We start from the raw sequence: 20,897 nt of genomic DNA on the forward strand, positions 1-20,897 counted from the left end.
TAGGCAATCCATAGGTGAGCTGTGTCAGTGGAGGTGCCCAGAGCCCACGCCATTTCTCCTGCACCCTCAGGCTGAGTAAGGTAGTGCTCTTGGCCCTGAAATAAACTGTAAGAAGATTTCCATACTGAGCCAGGGAAAAAAAGTAGGAAGTGGGCATCTGAGCTACAAATTGAACAAGGGGCTGACATGAGCTCATGGATCCATGACAGGCCCATGAGTATAGAAGTTTAAACTGTGTTTCCTACAACTGCATGTGGTTCCTGACTCTGAGCACATGGCACTGGGCGTTAACCTGGGCCGTTTGTGGAACTCTCCCTCTGCCTCAGTCCTACTGAGTCCATGAGCACAAGGCCAAAGGCCCACCTGGTAGGTGTCTGCCCAGGAATGAGGACAGATCTGCTCTTAACAGCTCAAGGAAGACACTAGGACTCTGGAGATCTCTAGTGGGGGACCAAAACCCCCAAGCAAACCTGAACACCAATGGTTAGGTGGACCATCCCAACCAAATGGGATCATCCCAATTATGACACCATACTTCTTTAATGGACTACTAGTAGCTTCAAGGCTGTGACAATTGTGGAGGATCAGCTGTGCAGGGGCCCACCCCATGGAGCAGGATTTATTTTAGTGGGGCTCTTATGCCTGCTGAGTCTGCCCCTTGAGTTTGTTGCTTGGGGTGGTGCTTTGACAGGGTCTGAAGCTGTCCACTGTGTGCCCTGGCTCTAGGGCCTTTCAGGAGGTGCTGGCCAAGGTCAGCTGCTGCCTATTTTCTTCTTGGGGCCATCTGGTATGAGCTACAAAGTGATCTGTAGATGGCTATGACTGGTGCTGGGCTTGGAGGTGCCCAGGAAAGGCCAAGCCATGAACCAAGGCCAACTGCTTCTAGTGCCAGGGACATGCTGAGGCTAGATACTGCTTGTTTAAGAAATGTTAAGAAAGTCTGAAGCATGAGTCAAGACAGGCCATTTATATGGAAACAGCATGGGTGGGCTCACAAGCTGGGTGGGATGGGGTCTCAGGCTATCAACAGGGTGGGGCTAACAGTGAGCCAGGTTGATGGAAACTCAGATATAGCACCTGCCTGCTAGCTCTGCCATCACTTCTGTCAGAGAGAAAGCTGCCTCTCCAGCTCTAGCCCCAATGCCAGAAAAATCAGTTCCTCTCTGTATGTCCCTAGTGCCTCTCTAGCTGCTGTCTAGCACTAAAGCTCAGAGGGAGTGAGTCCAAGTAAGTTCCTTTGAGGGCCCTAGAAGAGAAACTGCCTGGGACTCCAGCAGCCTCTGTCTCACTCAGGCTCAATCCCCAGTGGTTTTTACAGCCAGAAGTTATGGGGAACTTCTCTTTCTGGCAGTGGATCCCTGATCTGGGTGACCTGGTATGTGGATGGGACCATTCACTCTAAGCAGCCAAGATATTTCTCCCAGTTTTTAACTGTCACATGTAGATGTGGGGTCAGCCCGCTCTGTGTCTCTGCCCCTCCTATCAGTCTTGATATATCCTTAGTTGTAGGACTTCTGTTCAGCTAGATTTTAGGTGGTTCTGAATGATGACTCTTTTGTAGTTTAGTTGTAATTTTGATGTGGCTGTGAAAGGATGGGAGTATTGCATTTACCTATGCTGCCATCTTGACCAACCCCCTAATATTTTTTTAAGATTAAGTTTTACTACAAACATGCAACTTCAAAAAAAAATGTAGTCAAATTTGATTTGTGTAAACTCTAACATTTTTTGTTTTCCCCTCAGTTTATACTTTTCACAAAATATTAGAGAAGATATGTAGAATATGTAAATAATATTCAAAATTTGACTGAAAAATATATTGTCTATTCTAGTAATAATATACAATGAAAATGAATTGTTTTTTCCCCAGTTTTATTTAGATATTGACATATAACATTAGAGTGTACAACATAGTGATTTTATATATGCATATATTGCAAAATGATTGCCACATCAAATTAGTTAACACATGCATCATTTAAATAGTTGCAATTTTCTTTTTCTCTTTTTGTGGTGAGAAATTTGGTCTAACTCTTAAATCTTTGTAAGTATGATAGGTATAAAATATCTTACTCTTATAATTTGTACTTCTTTTTAAAATTTTTTCTATTGTTTTAAGTATTACATATGTCTCCTTTTTCCCCCATTGACCTCTCCCTGGCCATTCCCACACCCCAGCACATGCCTTCCCCCTGCTACTGTCTGTGTCCATGAGTTATGCTTACATGCATGCATACAAGTCCTTTGGTTTTTCTCTCTCCCCCACTCCACCCACCTTCCCTCTGAGGTTGGATGGTCTGTTCAATGCTTCTATGTCTCTGGATCTATATTTTTTCATCAGCTTATGTTGTTCATTATATTCAACAAATGAGTAAGATGATCATGTGATATTTATCTTTCTCAGACTGGCTTATTTCACTAGCATAATGCTCTCCAGGTCTATCCATGCTGTTGCAAATGGTAAGAGTTCCTTCTTTTTTCCAGCAGCATAGTGTTCCATTGCGTAGATGTACCACAGTTTTTTAATCCACTCATCTGCTGATGGGCTTAACAGTGAAATTGAACGCTTTTTATAATACTACCAGTGACCCAGTGCACAGATTCGTGCACATTGAAATTAATTAGAAGGTGGCTGGCAGGACAGGACTGGGTGAGACTGGCCAGACATGCCCTGGAGCCAACCTTCCGCAGTCCCTCCTTGGCTGCCCACACCTGGGGCAGTGCCAAAGCTTGAAAAGCATCTGGGGAGTGAGCAAGGTCCCTCTGGCAGGTGGGATCCCTCGGCCTGGACTTTAGAGATTGGGCCGAAACTGGCTCTCCATCCCTGGGAGGGGTCCCAGAGTGAGAGAGTTGCTGTCACTTGGCAGCTCCAGCGTTGAGCGTCTGCCCCCTGGTGGCCAGTGCATGTCATACCTACTGGCCGGTCTGATGGTAGCTTAGCCTTATATATATATAGACCAGAGGCCCGGTGCACAAAAATTTGTGCACTCGGGGGGGGGGGGGTCCCCAAGCCTGGCCTGTGCCCTCTTGCAGTCTGGGACCCCTCGGGAGATAACGACCTGCTGGCTTAGGCCTGCTCCCAGGTGGCAGAGGGCAGGCCCAATCCCTAGGTGCAGCTTCTGGTCAGGCTCAGAGCAGGGCCGATTGGGAAGTTGGGGCACCACCCCCTGTCATGCACAGAGCAGGGCGGATTGGGGGTTGTGATGCCACCCTCAGTCACGCTCAGGGTAGGGCCGATTGGGGGGTTGGGGCACCGCCCCCTGTCACACTCAAGGCAGGGTCGATGGGGAGGTTGCGGCGCCACCCCCTGTCACGCACAGAGCAGGGCCAATCAGGGGGTTGAGGCGCTGCTTCCTGTCACTCACAGAGCAGGGCCCATCAGGGGGTTGGGGCGCTGCCCCCAGTCACTCACAGAGCAGGGCCCATCAGGGGGGTTGGGGCTCCATACCCTGTCACACACAGAGCAGGGTCGATCAGGGGGTTGGGGAGCTGCCCCCTGTCACACACAGAGCAGGCCCATCAAGGGGTTGAGGAGCCTCCCCCTGTCACTCACAGAGTAGGGCCAATAGGGGAGTTGGGGCACTGCCCCCTGTCAAACACAGAGCAGGGCTGATCAGGGGGTTGGGGCGTTGCACCCTGTCACACACAGAGCAGGGCCGATCAGGGGGTTGGGGCGATGTACCCTGTCACACACAGAGCCACAGGGTGATCAGGGGATTGGGGAGCTCCCCCCTATCAGGCACAGAGCAGGGCTGATCAGGGGGTTGGGGCACCTTCCCCTGTCATGAACAGAGCAGGGCAGATAGGGAGGTGGTGGCCCCGCCCCCTGTCACACACAGAGCAGAACCCATCAGGGGGTTGAGGAGCTCCCCCCTGTCACTCACAGAGTAGGGCCGATAGGGGAGTTGGGGCACTGCCCCCTGTCACACACAGAGCAGGGCGGATCAGGGGGTTGGGGCGATGTACCCTGTCACACACAGAGCCACAGGGTGATCAGGGGATTGGGGAGCTCCCCCCTATCAGGCACAGAGCAGGGCTGATCAGGGGGTTGGGGAACCTTCCCCTGTCATGAACAGAGCAGGGCAGATAGGGAGGTTGTGGCCCCGCCCCCTGTCACGCACAGAGCAGGACCCATCAGGGGGTTGAGGAGCTCACCCCTGTCACACACAGAGCAGGGCCCGTGGGGGGGGGGGGGGTTGGGGCGCCACCCTCTATCACCCACAGAGCAGGGCCAATCAGGGGGTTGGGGCACCACACCCTGTCACACACAGAGCCGCAGGGTGATCAGGGGATTGGGGAGCTCCCCCCTATCAGGCACAGAGCAGGGCTGATCAGGGGGTTGGGGCACCTTCCCCTGTCACGAACAGAGCAAGGTGGATAGGGAGGTTGTGGCCCCGACCCCTGTCACACACAGAGCCGCAGGGCGATCAGGGGTTTGGGCGCTGCCCCGTCATGCTGATCCCGGTGCCGATCGAGGCTCTGCTGATCCCGGTGCAGGGAGTCCTCACTGCTCCGCTGATCCTGGTGCTGGGAGGCATATTACCCTTTTACTATATAGAATACAGGCCTGGTGCACAGGTGGGGGCCGGCTGGTTTGCCCTGAAGGATGTCCTGGATCACGGTGGGGGTCCCCACTGGGGTGCCTGGCCAGGCTGGCTGAGGGGCTGAGGGCTGTTTTCCCGCTGGCGGGTGACTGAAGCTCCCACCCGCTCCTTTTTTTCTTCTTCTTTTTTTTTTATATTGGGCCAGCTTTAGCTCTGAGGCCTCGCTGCTGAAAACATTGATACAATGTTGCGGTCAGGCTGGCTGAAGCTGGGCTGACTGAAAGCCGGTTTCTGGGGTTTTGTTTAGCTTCTATATTTGCAACATAGTTGCTTAGAGTTGCAGCTGAGAGGCCGGCAAGTGTGAGGAACATTGGAGTTCGCCATCACTGGAGCAAGCAAGCCTCCCTGTTCGCTTCATTGCATGGCTGCCGGCCGCCATCTTGGCTGACAGTTAATTTGCATAAGGATATGCTGATTAGCCAATGGGAAGGGTAGTGGTCGTATGCTAATTACCATGTTTCTCTTTTATTAGTGTAGATTTGATCTCTGATTGAACCCTTTCTGATATGTTGTGTTTAGATCAGGGTCAGCTTATTATCGTTTCTAACACAGAACAAAAGAATTTTATGGAAAGGCAGATTATTTTTTCTCCTTGGAGTACAATCAGTGGTTCTTTCCCATGAATTGTTCTAAATCCTGGATTTATTTTGTTCTTCCTTCTCCTCTCCATCCTCTTCCTCCTCTGCCACCTCTTCCCTCTTCTTACTTTTGTCTCATCTCACCTTTTGGCCGAATACACTCCATGGATTACAATATGTGCTAGATAGCAGTCTCTTCCTGCATTTGCAGGTGTGCCAAGACAGTTACCCAGGGTTTGTTGACATGGTTTGTGTGTACTTCATGTGTGTTTTGCCTGAGACCAACACAAAGTCCTCAGTCATATCCTGCCACCACCTGGGACTTACTAGTATCTTGAGATGGAGCATGTTCACCATAAGCTTCCCGAAGTATACAATAACTTTCAGCAGCACTTTTCTTCAAAATAAAGTAATGAATTAAAACTTCCCACAAATGCTCTTTTTTTGGCATGAAATTCGACATTTTTATGTGTAAAAATATCTATGATGTTAACACCTTCAGAAAATTTGACATATGAAGTTTTGAAGCTTGTTGTCAACATAACAAAATAGCATACATATCAAATCGCATATATATCAACATATGTGTAACTCCATCTATTGAAAAAAAATTCGCATTATTAACCAGTACACCTGGTAACTGGTCTGGGGGGTAAATCCCCCCCATTGAAGTGCCAACAGCAATCAAGGCTCAACTACAACAGGAGGGTGTACCCAGCCCACACGAGGGTGGGGTACTCCTGGAGTGCTCTGATTGGGTGAAGGAGGAGGCTGTGCCCCTGGACCATACAGTACACATACTATATTAGGCCACTGTAACAAGCCCGGGAGATGTAGCAGGTCTACCTAATACATAGAAACAAATACTGCCAAAATAAGAAGACAAAGAACTATGTCCTTAATGAAAGAACAAAACAAAACTTGAGAAAAAATACTAAACAAAATAGAGACAAGCAATCAATTAGATGCAGAGTTCAAAACACTGGTTATTAGAATGCTCAATTAACTTAGGGGAAGAATAGATGAACTTAGAGAGAACTTCAATAGCATAAAAAGGATATGGAAACCATAAAAAAAGAACTAGTCAGAAATGAAGAATACACTAACTGAAATGAAGAATAATTTATAGGGAATCAACAGTAAAGTAGATGAAGCCAAGAGTCAAATCAGTGATTTGGAATATAAGGAAGCAAGAAACACCCAATCAGAACAGCAAAAATACTTTTTAAAAGAATCCAAAAATGAGGTGAGTGTAAGAAGCCTCTGGGACAACTTCAAGCATACCAACATTCACATCATGAGGGTACTGGAAGGAGAAGAAAGAGAGCAGGAAATTGAAAACCTATGTGAAAAAATAATGATGGAGAGCTTCCCTAACCTGGTGAAGAAAACAGACACCATGTCCAGGAAGTACAGAAAGTCCCAAAGAAGCACACACCAAGAAACATCACGATTAAAATGCCAAGATCTAAAGACAAGGAGAGAATCTTAAAAGCAGAAAGAAAAAAGCAGTTAGTTACCTATAAGAAAGTTCCCATAAGACTATCAGCTGATTTCTCAACAGAAACTTTACAGGCTAGAAGAGAGAGGCAAGAAATAAAGTGATGAAAGCAAAGACCTACAGCTAAGATTACTCTGCCCAGTGAAGCTTTCATTTAGAATCAAAGGTCAGATAAAGACTTTCCAAGACAAGAAAAAGCTAAAGGAGTTCATCACCACTAAACCAGTATTAAATGAAATATTAAAGGATCTTCAAGAAGGGGGGGAAAAGGGCAAAGATATGGCAATAAATACATATTTATCAATAATTAAAGCTAAAGAACAAAATAAACAAACAAGCAGAACAAAAACAGACTCATAGATACAGAGAACATTTTGACAGTTACCAGATGGGAGGAGGAATGGATGGGTGAAATGGTGAAGGGATTAAGAAGTACAAATTGGTAGTTACAGAATAGTCATGGGGATGTCAAGTACAGTATAGGGAATATAGTCAATTATATTCTAATAACTATGTATAATGTCAGATGGGTACAAGATTTATCAGTAAGTTTTATAATGTCTAATAACTGGGTTGTACACATGAAACTAATATAATATTTTGTCAACTATAATTAAAAATTTTTTAAATGATGTTAAAAAGTTAGGCATTATGCAGCTCTAGGTTGGCAATGGTGAAACAGACCTTTGTACACATTGTTGTTGGAAATAGAAATGGGTAGGTCTTTTTGAAAAATATTTGGCAGAATTTATCAATATTTAAAATCACGTATCTTTTGATGTAGTAATTTCTTTCCTAGGAAGTTACTTACCCTCCAGCCATATTCACACAAGAATATGCCCTTTTCTAAAGCAGTATTTTTAGCTACCACCTGGCTATCAATAAGGGACATCCATACAAAAGAATATTATTTGTTGTTAAAAATAATGAAGTATACAACTATATGTACTGGCATGGAAAGATGACCAGAAGGTATGGGATATATCTGTTGCTTATCGTGTGACCTTATACAAGTTACATAACCTCTCTAATACTCAATTTCTTCATCTGTAAATTGAGGATAATATCCTTAAAATAGTAAGGTTGCTGTGCATATTAGATTATAGCAATTGTTTTGCATAGTTTCTGTCATATAGTATATGCTCAATAGGTATTAGTAATATCATTGTTATTAAGAGAAAAAAATGAAAGCTTCTAAACAGCATGTATAAATGCTTTCCATTTGCTAAAAAAAAATTTCACGTATAAAGCATCTAATGTACTTTTTTATTTTAATGTGAGATTTGGGGGATACAGAACTTTTAGTTTTACATTATACATGTTGTGATTTATAACATTTTCAACAATGAGCACGTTACCTTACAAATGACGATGAAATATGGTTTTTAAAACGATGCATGAAACTTAGACCCTGGAATGTGTGTAATATTTCCACTAGCATCTCTTCTCTCTGCTATTTAGCTGAATGTTTCTGCTTAAACACTCTCTGCCACAAGTGTGCTCCCCCAGTGCTCCTGTGCAGTGACAAAAGGATCATGGCAGTGAGAGTCAAGGGACTCAACAAGCAGAGAAAACAGTCCCAGTGCACAGAGTGAATGACCACAAGGAGGTATACCATACTGTTAACAATAGAAGAAAAACTGAATTCCTATAATTCTGATGTCTGTCAAGTCTCTGAGGGTGCTAGAAGGACAGTAGAAGTTTTACAGTATACACACAATACATATGCACAGTCTTTAAAAATCCCAGAGGGTCACTTCAAATAAAGGATATTTAGAATATTGAAAAACAAGCATTTGAGCCAAAAAAATGTTTGCCTACAAAATTTTCTTTCTTTCATTCTCTGCCAGGAGGGTTGCATAAGCCTCTCTTTAGTATAGTACCACCCAAAGCCCTCAGGAAAAGGAACACACACAAATAATAAAAAGACAAAGGCTCCATATGGAAACTCAATTGTATTTATTTTTCTTTTACAGAATCAGAGAAGTAAAAACTAGTACCAAAGTCCAGGTAAAATGGTTTGATCTGCCTGATTTGGCTGCATACTCTCTGTACACATAGCATTCTAAATTAAAATTAAACACATTATAAAATGTAGAAGTAAAGTTTGTAAAAAGTTAAAGTACTAGCACAGAAATGATGTAGTGTGTTAGGGAAACAGTCTCTGTCAATGGTCCATTTTCCCAATTAAACTAATCTATAATTTCTTTTTTTCATAGAAGTTGTACTTTCAGAAGTTACTTCCTAATTATATCATGAGAAAACAACTCGTAATTAGCAACACTCCTATACTCCTATCACTCAGATCACCTTCTTCTACTGAGAGCTTTTCTGCCAAACTGGGAATAGCCCCTTGGCATACTGTCTTTTTTTCCTGTTTTACGTGCTTCTGGTAGACTGTGTAATCAGTGAAAGAGATGGCATTTCACATCCTAATACTAAGGTGAAACACTAAGAATTACTTAGATTGAATGGAGTTGCAAATAGGTTTTAACAATGTATTTACTTCAAGAAAATGTGTTTAATGGGGAGGGGGGGGGGGGGGGCAGGGAGACCTAGAAAGAAAGATACATGAAATTACTTTGCTATTTCAATTTTAATATGCCTTTTCTATGGCAAAACTACTGAATGAAATGTTGAAGTTGATGGATGTAGAACTAAAAAGACTAGATATCCTGGTGGTTGTTTTCTAATAAGAAAAACAGTATAAATAGCACCTTATCATGATTCTGCAGGGGTTTTAACACTCATAATAATAGGAAGTAGCCTTTAAAAAGCTGTTCTTACATAGATTTCTAACTTTAGTGTTCTTTAACAAAAGCCATATTTTATGGCCTTAAAAACAAACACAAAAAATTATATCTGGCTTTATCTATTAGTAAGCACATAGTCAGAGTCCATGTTTAATTCTGAAAAAAAATGTTTGTTATGTTCATTAACAAATGTTTCAACTAATTTCACTTAAAAAATTCTAGTATTTTCTAATGCCACAAGCTTATTAGGAAATTATTTCTAAAAATTGATAATACAAATCATCGATGTTTTAACTACTTTAGGAAAAAAAGAGGGGTATCTGTTTCTTTTACACTTAATAACCTGAAAATGAGTCTATAAAAATATTTTTTAAAAATACAGTAACACTGCTCAGTTTTGTTAGGTCCCTTGTTTTTTTTTTTTTTGTTTTTTTTTTCTTTCTTAGAATGTATAACTCTTTTTGCAATTATTGCTAACACAAGAGAAAAAGAAATAGTGCTTCCTTCAATTTAGTAGCAACATAAACATCACCCCCATCTCTCTCGAAGACTTGGAGAGAGAAGAAATAAAAGGAACTTAAATCACGGGTCCTTCAGGAAAAAGAAATCGCTGCGTTGTGTAGGAAGCACAGCAGGCTCATGCCCTGTCCACCTGCTGCTCAGCATCAGCATGAACAGGGCTCCATCCCTGCCCCTTCCCCGCCACATAAAGTGCACGAAAGCCTTCTTTTCTTCTACAACAGTCTTTTGGTATAAAGTTTGTAGTTGAAAATTGTTGTTTTGTTTTGGGAGTGCACTGCTCATACCTTCTGCCTGTCTTGCTTTTGGGGTACTATAACTTGTCTATTTTCATTTCACAACTGGTATCCTTTCCACTACATTCCATAACTTTACTACTTAATCTCTGACCTTTCCACGTGCCTTCTTTCCAACAAGATAAAAGGTACTCTGCCCATCTATATTCTGATAGATCAAAAGGATCTCATTTACGATCCCAAATGAATAAGTCCCCTTGGGAATTGAAAGGTTCCTCCCAGAGACCTCAATTATTGTCTTTAAAAAAAGATATTAAATTCATATATTATAAATAATGTCAGTTGAAAACACTAAACAGTTGAGGACTTCATTGGCAGACAGAGTGCATGCCAGGTGAACCCGATGCACTCTCTCAGTCCTTAAAAGCTAATAAAAAACATTTTTTGGTTACATAAGAGGTATTGAGTACATATTTCATGCCTTTTTATACCAACTGTAACAAAAGGATTAGGATAATACACTTAGGAATCACTTTTAATGAATTCAGAAACATATGCCTCCACCACACAACATCTAGAGGACATATTTTTAAATGTCAGTCAGAGATCTGCTTCATCCTTCAAACAGTTTCATAGATAAGACTATTTTAAAACTTGAAATCTTAAAAGCAAAACTGACAAGGTTTCAGAATTTAAAAAGCAACAGCTTGCTGTGTGTGCCATTGGACTGAAAGCTATGTGTCCTGATGGTTTCAGAACAATTTCAAAAGACAAAAATGCAGTTGCCACTGATTCATCAAAAATATTTGCCTGCCCTTTGTCATCAGCTACAAAATATAGTGCTTCATAAAATAAACATCAATTTCTAAGCAGTAATTTTTAAAAAATATGACTTGTAATTTTAAATGTTTTGTTTAATAAATGCTCATAATTAGTAGCAAACAGGTGTCATTCATAAGACCCGCAGCATAGGGACTATGGCACGCTGCCGCCATTCTCCCACTGGAAGGACTAGCTATGCAGATGCTATGCCCAAAATGATGGAGCATAAACTACAAGAGGACTGTGTGTGACTTTGTAAATACAGAGTAATAAGAATCATCAGAACCAGGATGGATTCAGCACTACATGGTATTCCATACAGCAAAATTTTACTATCTATATGATGATTTTTAAAGTTCAGGTAAATATTTAAAGCATTTGGTACTATTGTCATCAATAGCTTTAAAACTGTAAATCAGGTCTGATTTTGTACACATTTCCTGGACCGAGCCACCTGTCAGAAATCACTGCCTGTGGTCAACTTTTTATGGTTTATAATCAATTGATGTAAAAATTTCAATTAACACCCATAAAGCTTAGTCATGGGGCTACAGAGAGAAAAACAGGAACGCAATTCTGCATAACCCACCACAGGAATGCAGGCTTGCAGAAAACGAAAATAGAATATTTATTTATGTTTAACTTAGTTTACTATCAATCAAATCCAGGCAATGATTAAACTGGCCACATGGAAAGGAGGGAGCATGAGTCATGGGGGCAGAAAGCGGTTCACCTGCAGACTTGCTCGGCTCCATCGCTTTTCCCAAGAGGCCCAGGAAATGTCAGGTCATGGCTGCACACAGGTTACAATATACTGACTACAGCCAGGTCAGAAAGGGCTCGCTTTTGTTCAGAGCAGACTCTACATCATTGAAGAGGGGGATCAGATCTTCAGATTCCAGAGTTCCGAGGTCCACATTGGTTCCCGGGAGACAGTCCAGAAAATCAGGGAAACGGGTCTGCTGAGGATTGATGTTCATGGGTGTCTGCCCTGCGTTCTCCCCTGCAACAGAATGAGAAGAAACCATGTTCACTCCTTTTTCAGGTTCTTGAAAGAGGGGCAGTTCAAATGTTAACATAACTCTCGTCTTCACCTGTGCTATGCCTAAACAGAAACATCTCGCTGCTACGGCTATAAAATATTTCATCTCTGGGCAAAATTTCAGCTACCACACTGACACTGAGCTGATGATGGTCGCTCCTAGGAGATGCAGAGGTGCCAGGGGAATCTGCAACTGTCCTGGGTAGACATGTCCAGAGGGACAAGTCCTGGGAAACAGGGAGGCACAGGTGAAGGCCCTGGGGGTCTGATCTATGACCTGTGCCTTCCTGAGACAGTGGCATGAAGAGTGGTTTTGTGAAAGAGTCGAGAGGCCCTGCCTGTTAAGAAATGCCTTATCACAGGGCTATAATCTCAGGATTTAATTGCAAGCTTATATGTACCCATATCCTCCCTCTATGTTCAAAGATAATAGTGAGGAGTTTCTTTTAACGGTGTTATTAAAAGGCTGTCTTCATTGGTGGCACTAGGGATCAATGTCAAAGCATTATATAAAGTGGGTTCTGCAAACCATGACCCTCCTTCCACTCCACCCCCCACAACATCTGCCTTTCTCACAATGCAGGCAAGTCACAATGCCTGTGAGCTCAAGAAGGTTCTAAGATGTCTTGCAGTAAAGAAGTCTGCTTTATTTTGTTTAAGCCACCCTTACCTAAGCACATGTAATCACCTAATCCAATTTTGGCAGAACTTGGTCCTGATAAACTAGAGTTTATAGAGACAGTTGAGAAAATGCTGTTCTAGAAGAAAATTAAGTGTCTGGGGTGTGACATGAGGAATCCATGTTCTTTATGAATAACTAGTGGCCCGGTGCACGAAATTCTTGCATGCGGTGGGGGTGGGGATGGGGGTAGGGGTGGGAGGGTCCCTCAGCCTGGCCTGCACCCTCTCCAATCTGGGATCCCTCTCACAATCTAGAACCACTGGCTCCTAAGTGCTACCTGCCTGCCTGCCTGATGCCCCTAACTGCTCTCCCCTCCTGGCCCGATCCCCCTAACTTCCTATCTGCACTCCCCTCCTGGCTTGATTGCCCTAACTACCTATCTGCTCTCCCCTACTGGCCTAACCCCCCTAACTGCCTTTGTGCTCTCCCCTCCTCTCTGCGCCTTCAGACCCTGGCGCAGGAGTGCTGAGAGCTCTTTGCCGAGGCCCTGCCCCCATCCTGATGCCCCCCTCCAGGCCGGACGGTGCTGCAGGCCTGAGCATGCCTCCGCCAGGGGGGCCGCCCCCTGCTGCAGCCTCATGTCCCGGTGGCACAAGTCCCCGCCTCCATCCCCGCCCACCAGCTTCTGTGCGTGCGCATCCTGTTGACTGGTCGTGACTGAGACACTGTTAGGACAATTAGCATATTACCTCTTTATATAGATAGATAGTGTAGGATAAAATATACTGACCTTGTGTCCATAGACTGACCTTTTTAACTGCGTGGCCTTAGATATATGTAACTTGTTGTATATGAGATGTCTGTCCCTGTTTACCCATATGAAGTTGGTATTATAGCACCATTTTCACAAAATGGAGTAAAGCACCCACGGCTCTGGGCACCATTCCCACAAACTCATATACATACAAAAATACAATAAATGTTTGTCAATTGTGCTTAAAGAAAGAAAATACTTAGCACTCAATCACCATTCATTACAGAATATTAGAACAACTAGTTAATGTAGACAGCCCCAAACAATTTTCTGAAGGAATACTATATATCTCAAAGATTGAGGAACATTGATCCCACCACAGCATCTTTTTTACAAAACTCATTACATTAGCTTTTGTGTCATAAAGTGCAGTAGTCTTTGCATAGAAATTCACTATTCTGACTAAAACTGCAGAAAATTCATTTTAAGCATATGAATTAAATATTTTCCAGGGAGAAAAATTATATCCTTCCTAGTAATGAGGGAAACATAATCCAACTTTATTTGGGTGATAGCAAAGTTTCATGACTTTTCTATAACTCATAAAATATCAATGCTTCTTGGTAATATTTTACAGGATTTTCATTGCAAAATACAATGAAAAATTAAATCAAGTTCAACCATGTAGTGAAAAACATCAAAATAGAAAAGAAAATCCAAAATAACTTTTTCTGCCACTAGAGTGTAACAGATTGGAAGTGAGGTTAAAAAAAGTTATCTGCCTTGAAGAATGATCTAAGGTGCTGTTCTCTTTTTTTCTTCATCGCCAGTTAGAATCCTTTATCCCTATTGATTTCCCATTTTAACTTTCTAATAACTCCAGAATACATTGTTTTAGCCAACTAAAAACTCTCTGTTTTAAATAATTCACCTTATCCTTTCTCCTCAGACATGGAAGGCATGAGGAGACTAGTTAAGGTTCTTTGTTGAGGTTAACAATTTTAAATTATCTCTCTTTTGAGCAACTTTGCAATCTCATTGTAATCTTTTTGGTTTTTGCAGTTTTATCCACTTAAAAAGTGGGAGACAAAAAGCAGGCAGTTCTTAAAAGAATGTGATTATTTCAAAATATTCTGGAAGGATGAGTTACCTCCCAGGTTTTGCTCTATACGCTCAGCTGTGGTTTTGTGTGCCTTTCACAAGGGGAGTGAGTACTCAGCTGGCTCACTCCCATTCCGCATGTGGTCAGTGGACCTAACTGACTTTTCTAGCTACACTGGAGCTCCACACACCTTCAGCCTCCTCTCATCTTGTTATGGGTAATCACATTCCTCTCCTTGAGAGGGCTTACCCCCATTTCCTATAAAGCCTTCAGAGAAGTGACTCACAAGTCAGTGGGCTGACAATCACCTAACCAGGGTACCCTGGAGCCCTACCATTTATCAAGTTCCTTTGGAACCTTACCTCAGCCTTCTTAGAAGGAGACCAAGCTCTGTGGTCTCATGATTCCTCATAGCTGTAAGAAGTGAACACAGGGGTCCCACTTTACAGGCCAGGAAACTGACGGCACTCACCCAAAGTCAATGGCAGGAAGTGGGAAGCAAGAACTCAACTTCAGTTGCCTGTCTGCAAAGACTGCTCTTTTCAGGACACCACTTAATTCCACATTTTGCTTTAAAACATTCTCTATTTTAAAAAGCCATAGAATAGAATTCACCTTTTTTTTTTTTAAATGTCAAGCTTAGATTTAGGTCTCCTTAGTCTTTTCTTATGTAACTTTGCTTTATCTTTACTGGCTTCCCAGTGTTTAAAAGATGAAGCAAACAATTATTAAACATAGGAAGGAGACACTCCAAAGAGGGCAAATAAATCTCACACCAAAAAGGAGAGAGAGATGAAGAAAGAGAGAAAGGGAGACAGGCTAAGAGGGAGAAAGCTGAAGTAACAAATTAAAATATAACAAAACAAACAGGTAAAACTATTCCTGTATGACTCCTCACAATACAGCTACGCAACCCTCTAAACATGCACATGACGCCTGCGGGAGACCTGGGCAGTGCCCAAGCGCCCACACACCTGGCAAGTCTGTCTCTTGGCTGACCAATAATTCAGAGTCAGATGGGAAGAGCAGGCTTCGAGAAGCAGAATGTGACAAACACAGGCACTGTGGACAATAGCAGTGGGAAAACCAATTATTTTCACCACAGAACAATTAATTTTCTGTCAGCCATCAGAATAAAGGAGCAACCTGCATAAAAACACCAAATAGTGGACACCTTTACTATCTTTTATTTTTGGTTCTAGAATATCTCTGGGAGTTTAGGACTTTGATAATTAAGTCTAGATTTGGCTAATAAGTCCAAATTTGGTTTCTGCAATTGAAGGCCTTACTCCTTGAGTAGAAGAGGAAGGGAGAGATAACCGGGAAGCAGCAGAGGACTGGCCTGCAGGCTGGAGACCAGGGTGAAGTCACCCAACTCTTCATTTTAATTACTGAGGGAGGAAGGATGCTGTTACCATGTTGGGATTTGGAGCTGACAATTTAGAATCTTCTGAGTTGCTTACCTGTCCAAAGCCCACAGTCAACTGCCCTCCAAATGCAGTGATGGTGGAACTATAAACCAGTACTTTCTCAAGAGAGAAAGTGGCTTATCCTATCTAATAATAGACAAACATGGTAATTGACCGTACCTTCGCTACACCTCCCATTGGCTAATCAGCGAGATATGCAAATTAACCACCAACAAAGATGGCAGTTAATTTGTATATGTAGGCGCGAAGCGGCGGAGCGAAGACTGAAGGTGGCTCCGGCCAGAGCAGCGAAGGCTTGAAGGCGGCTCCAGCTGGAGCAGCAAAGGCTTGAAGGCGGCTCCGGCTGGAGCAGCGGAGGCTTGAAGGCAGCTCAGGCCGGAGCAGCGTAGACTGAAGGCGGCTCCAACTGGAGCGAAGGCCCGGAGGAAAACTGGTGCCAGCAGGCAGGGGAAGGGAAAGCCTATTGCACAAATCTTTTGTGCAACAGGCCTCTGGTTTATTATAACTAAGGACCAAACACATCACTATTTCACTGTGTAAGAATGACAAGCAGACAGCGGTGTCCTGATATGATGGTGAGGAAAGGGCTATGTGAAGCAAGGACAAGCAAAAAAAAGAGAAAAAGCAGAATTGAAAATCTTGTGCCATATACAAAACTATATTTATATAAACTATGGGGGAGGGACTAGAGCAGGGGTGGGCAAACTTTTTGACTCGAGGGCCACAATGGGTTCTTAAACTGGACCGGAGGGCCGGAACAAAAGCATGGATGGAGTGTTTGTGTGAACTAATATAAATTCAAAGTAAACATCATTACATAAAAGGGCATGGTCTTCTTTTTTTTTAGTTTTATTCATTTCAAACGGGCTGGATCCGGCCCACGGGCTGTAGTTTGCCCACGGCTGGACTAGAGTTTACTAAGAGTGCTTGGGGCCCAGCCAGCATGGCTTAGTGATTGAGCATCAACCCATGAACCAGGAGGTCACGGTTTGATTTCCGGTCAGGGCACCTGCCCAGGATTCGGGCCTCACCCACAGTAGAGAGCATGCAGGAGGCAGCCCATCAATGATCCTCTCTCATCATTGATGTTTCTATCCCTCTCTCCCTCTCCCTTCCTCTCTCTGAAATCAATAAAAAAAAAAAAAAATTAAAAATATTTTTTTAAAAGTGTTTTGTTAAGATTGTTTCTGGTTGGATTCCAGAATGGAGATGACTATGAAGATGATTTAAAAATGCAAACTCCAGAGAAACCAAGATGGCCGCATTGGTAAACACCAGAGATTGCTGCCTCACACAACCACTTCAAAAATACAACTAAAAGACAAAACGGACATCATCCAGAACCACAGGAAGGCTGGCTGAGTGGAAATTCTACAACTAGAAGGAAAGATAAAAGCACACTGAGACTCAGAGGAGGTGCGGAAGTAAAGTGCAGAAGTACGGAGGCACAAGTGGAAAGGGCTGGCAACTGAGGACACGGTTGTCTTTTTCAATTGGGAGGGAGTCTCAAGCTCCCGAATGCTCTGAACTCCAGTTCTGGGTGAGTCTCTGGGGACCCAAACTCATACTCAGAGAAACTGGACTGTCTGGCATCAGTTGGAACTCGAGGGCGGCTTTCTCTCAGAGGTGCTTACAGTGATTACCGGGACACTGAGATGCAGGGCCTCTTAGGGTAGGACTGAGGAGCAGCCATAGCTGCTTGCTTCGCCCTGTTGATCCCCTGAGACCTCGACCCACCCAAGCTGTGCGCAGAGACTTTTGCATATGAAAGGCCTGGCCCTTTGCAATCTGAAAATTACCTAACAAACTGCTGCTGGGTCAGAGAGACCCAGAACTTCCAAAAGAAGCCCCAAGGCCCCACAGCAGCTTGCATTGCTTCACAGCTGGGCCTCATCTGGGCACCTCCAAACCCCTAAAAAAGAAGAGGAATCTACAGATCTCTCATAGCTCCTGTTGGGTAGTCTCAGGCAGAGGCTAGATTAGCACCTCCTTAGAGATCCTGAGCCAGTGTACCCAGCGGTCAGAGTGGGACCATCCAGATTACAACTCCTCAGATCCATAAGGGACACACTCAGGGGGAAGACTCAGTAAGCACTAAAGCCCCACTGAAGCAAGTTTTGCCCCAGAAGGGTGTCTCCAGCACAGAAGTTCTCCCACTGCAGACACAGCTGATTCTCACAGCCAATTGGCCTGGAGGTCAATTCCTCCCAGTGATACCTACAACAATCAAGGCTTAACTACAACAAGACTGTGCACACAGCCTACAAAGGGATGCACCAAGAGTGTTCACCTCAGGTAATTGGGGAGGCTGAGCCACTGGGCCCTATAGGACACCTAGCACAGAAAGCCACTCTATCAACACAGGGAAGCAGCCAAAATGTGGAGACAAAGACACAGTTCACAAATGGCAGAAATGAAGGAAAGCAAACTACTGGATATAGAGTTCAAAACCACACTTATAAGGTTTTTCAAGAATTTTCTAGAAACTGCCGATAAATTTAGTGAGACCCTCAAGAAATCTAGTGAGACCCTCAAGGTTATGAAAAAGGACCAACTAGAAATTAAGCATACACTGACTGAATATTATACAGAGTTCCAACAGCAGACTAGAGGATCGCAAGAATCAAGTCAAAGATTTGAAATATGAACAAACAAAAAACACCCAACAGAAAAAACAAAATGAAAAAAGAATCCAAAAATATGAAGATAGTGTAAGGAGTCTCTGGGACAACTTCAAGCGTACCAACATCCGAATTATGGGGGTGCCAGAAGAAGAGAGAGAGCAAGATATTGAAAACCTATTTGAAGAAATAATGACAGAAAACTTTCCCTACCTGGTGAAAGAAATAGACTTACAAGCGCAGCAGGGAACCCCAAACAAAAGGAATCCAAAGAGGACCACACCAAGACACATCATAATTAAAATGCCAAGAGCAAAAGACAAAGAGAGAATCTTAAAAGCAGCACGAGAAAAACAGTCAGTTACCTACAAGGGAGTACCCATACAACTGTCACCTGATTTCTCAACAGAAACTTTGCAGGCCAGAAGGGATTGGCAAGAAATATTCAAAGTGATGAATACCAAGAACCTACAACCAATGTTACTTTACCCAGGAAAGCTATCATTCAGAATTGAAGGTCACATAAAGAGCTTCACAGATAAGAAAAAGCTAAAGGAGTTCATCACCACCAAACCAGTATTATATGAAATGCTGAAAGGTATCCTTTAAGAAGAGGAAGAAGAAGAAAAAGGAAAAGATACAAATTATGAACAATAAATACACATCTATCAATAAGTGAATCTAAAAATCAAGTGATTTAATAATCTGATTAACAGAATAAATTAGTGAATATAATAGAATCAGGGGCATAGAAAGGGAATGGACTGACTATTTTTTGAGGGGGAAAGAGGTATGGGGAGGTGAGGGAAGAGACTGGACAAAAACCATACACCTATGGATGAGGACAGTGGGAGGGGAGAGGGGTTTAAGGGCAGAGGGTGGGGTGGGAACCAGGTGGAGGGGAGCTATGGGGGGGAAAAAGAGGAACAACTGTAATAATCTGAACAATAAAGATTTAATTAAAAAAAAAATACAAACTCATTGCATGTACTTGCAAGCTTTGCTCCTACCTGTGTCCATCTCATCCACGTTGCTGAGGAAGTCCTCCGGGGTGGTGGGGACACTGTAGCACCCTAGCCCCAGGCCGCTGTCCGTGCTCTGCTCCCTCGAATGATATGGCCCTCTGGAGAGCAAAAGTGGAGGAATGTCAAGATGAACCCACTAAAGAAATCTCCAAATTTAAGTACAGTCATGAAAACCTTAACCTAGTGTAGTTCTGTCATTTGGCCCAACTTTCTAGGTAATGAAGAGAGGCACAATTTGTAGCTCCTTTTAATTTTTTTGAAACATACACCCAATGTCCATGAAATTAATAAATTGTAAGCAAATAAAATTGGCTGTTCATAGTAAATTGGTTGATTTCCTTTTCATCTTAAAACAGTATTTTGGACACTAGTCTACATATCAAGTATAGTAGCATTTATATAAATTTTAAAAATATAGAAAACAGTGTTGAACGCTGCTTAGGGATGCACACATTATCAGGCAACCAGAAACATAAAAGCATGTGTGATGAATGTGTAGTGGTAGGAATGAGTTTAAATATTAACTGCAATGCTTATTTCAAAAAATAAACCTATAAAAATATGGGAAATCTGGGTTTGGGGTACATGGTGAATCTCACATTATTCTTTATACTTTTCTGAACATTTGAAATATTTTAAAATCAACACTTTAAAAACTTTCCTTCATTATTTTAGCTACTGTTTGTTTTCACCTCTCTCTATTTTTAATAGCATTCATAATTGTATTTGTTTGCCAGAATCCTCTGAAAGGACAGAAAAGGCACAGGAAATAGAACCCTGCCCTTTATTTGAGTTTAAGAAACTAAAGGTAACTACTTCTGCTCATGAAGATATTCCTGACTAAATTATCTTTTCTGTCTGCTCTTATGTTTCTTATTTTAAAACATCATCTTTTTAAAATTAATTTTATTGTGGAATAATTTTAGAATCACATAGAAGATGCAAAAGGAACAGATCCCCGTGCACTCTCCCCCTGCTTCCCCAAGGACACTTACGTAACCACAGGACAAGGATCAAAACCAGGAAACTGACATCATATAACACTATTAACTGAACTACAGACCTTACTCACATTTCACCATAAACATCATTTCTTAACTGTTATGTTCTCTATTTTTCACATGGCATGCTTCCTCCACCCCCCCACCCCCACCAGCTACATTAAACCACAAGATTTTTCCAAATAATTACTGTGTAACACCATCCCACTGAAATAAGTTCATCCCCATTTTAAAATTATTGACAAGGGTTTCAGTCCATGTCATATCACCAATTTTTAAATTTGGGG

General features: G+C 42.7%; 1 protein-coding gene across 1 annotated transcript in view; it reads right to left on the minus strand.

The window, feature by feature from the left end:
* Positions 1-8,619: 8,619 nt before the first annotated feature.
* The window catches only part of WWTR1 (WW domain containing transcription regulator 1), a 176,066-nt gene continuing 163,788 nt past the window's right edge, over positions 8,620-20,897 (minus strand). Inside the window, exons 6-7 of the mRNA XM_070405955.1 lie at positions 19,595-19,707; positions 8,620-12,016 (exon numbers count right to left, since the gene is read on the minus strand). Of these exons, the coding sequence (XP_070262056.1) occupies positions 11,832-12,016; positions 19,595-19,707 (298 nt within the window). The 3' untranslated portion in view covers positions 8,620-11,831. The remainder of the gene's footprint in view (positions 12,017-19,594; positions 19,708-20,897) is intronic.

The sequence above is a fragment of the Myotis yumanensis genome, unplaced genomic scaffold (genome assembly GCF_028538775.1).
Source record: "Myotis yumanensis isolate MYYU_CA2020_CCGP unplaced genomic scaffold, mMyoYum1.0.hap1 SCAF_2, whole genome shotgun sequence".
Taxonomy (NCBI): domain Eukaryota; kingdom Metazoa; phylum Chordata; class Mammalia; order Chiroptera; family Vespertilionidae; genus Myotis; species Myotis yumanensis.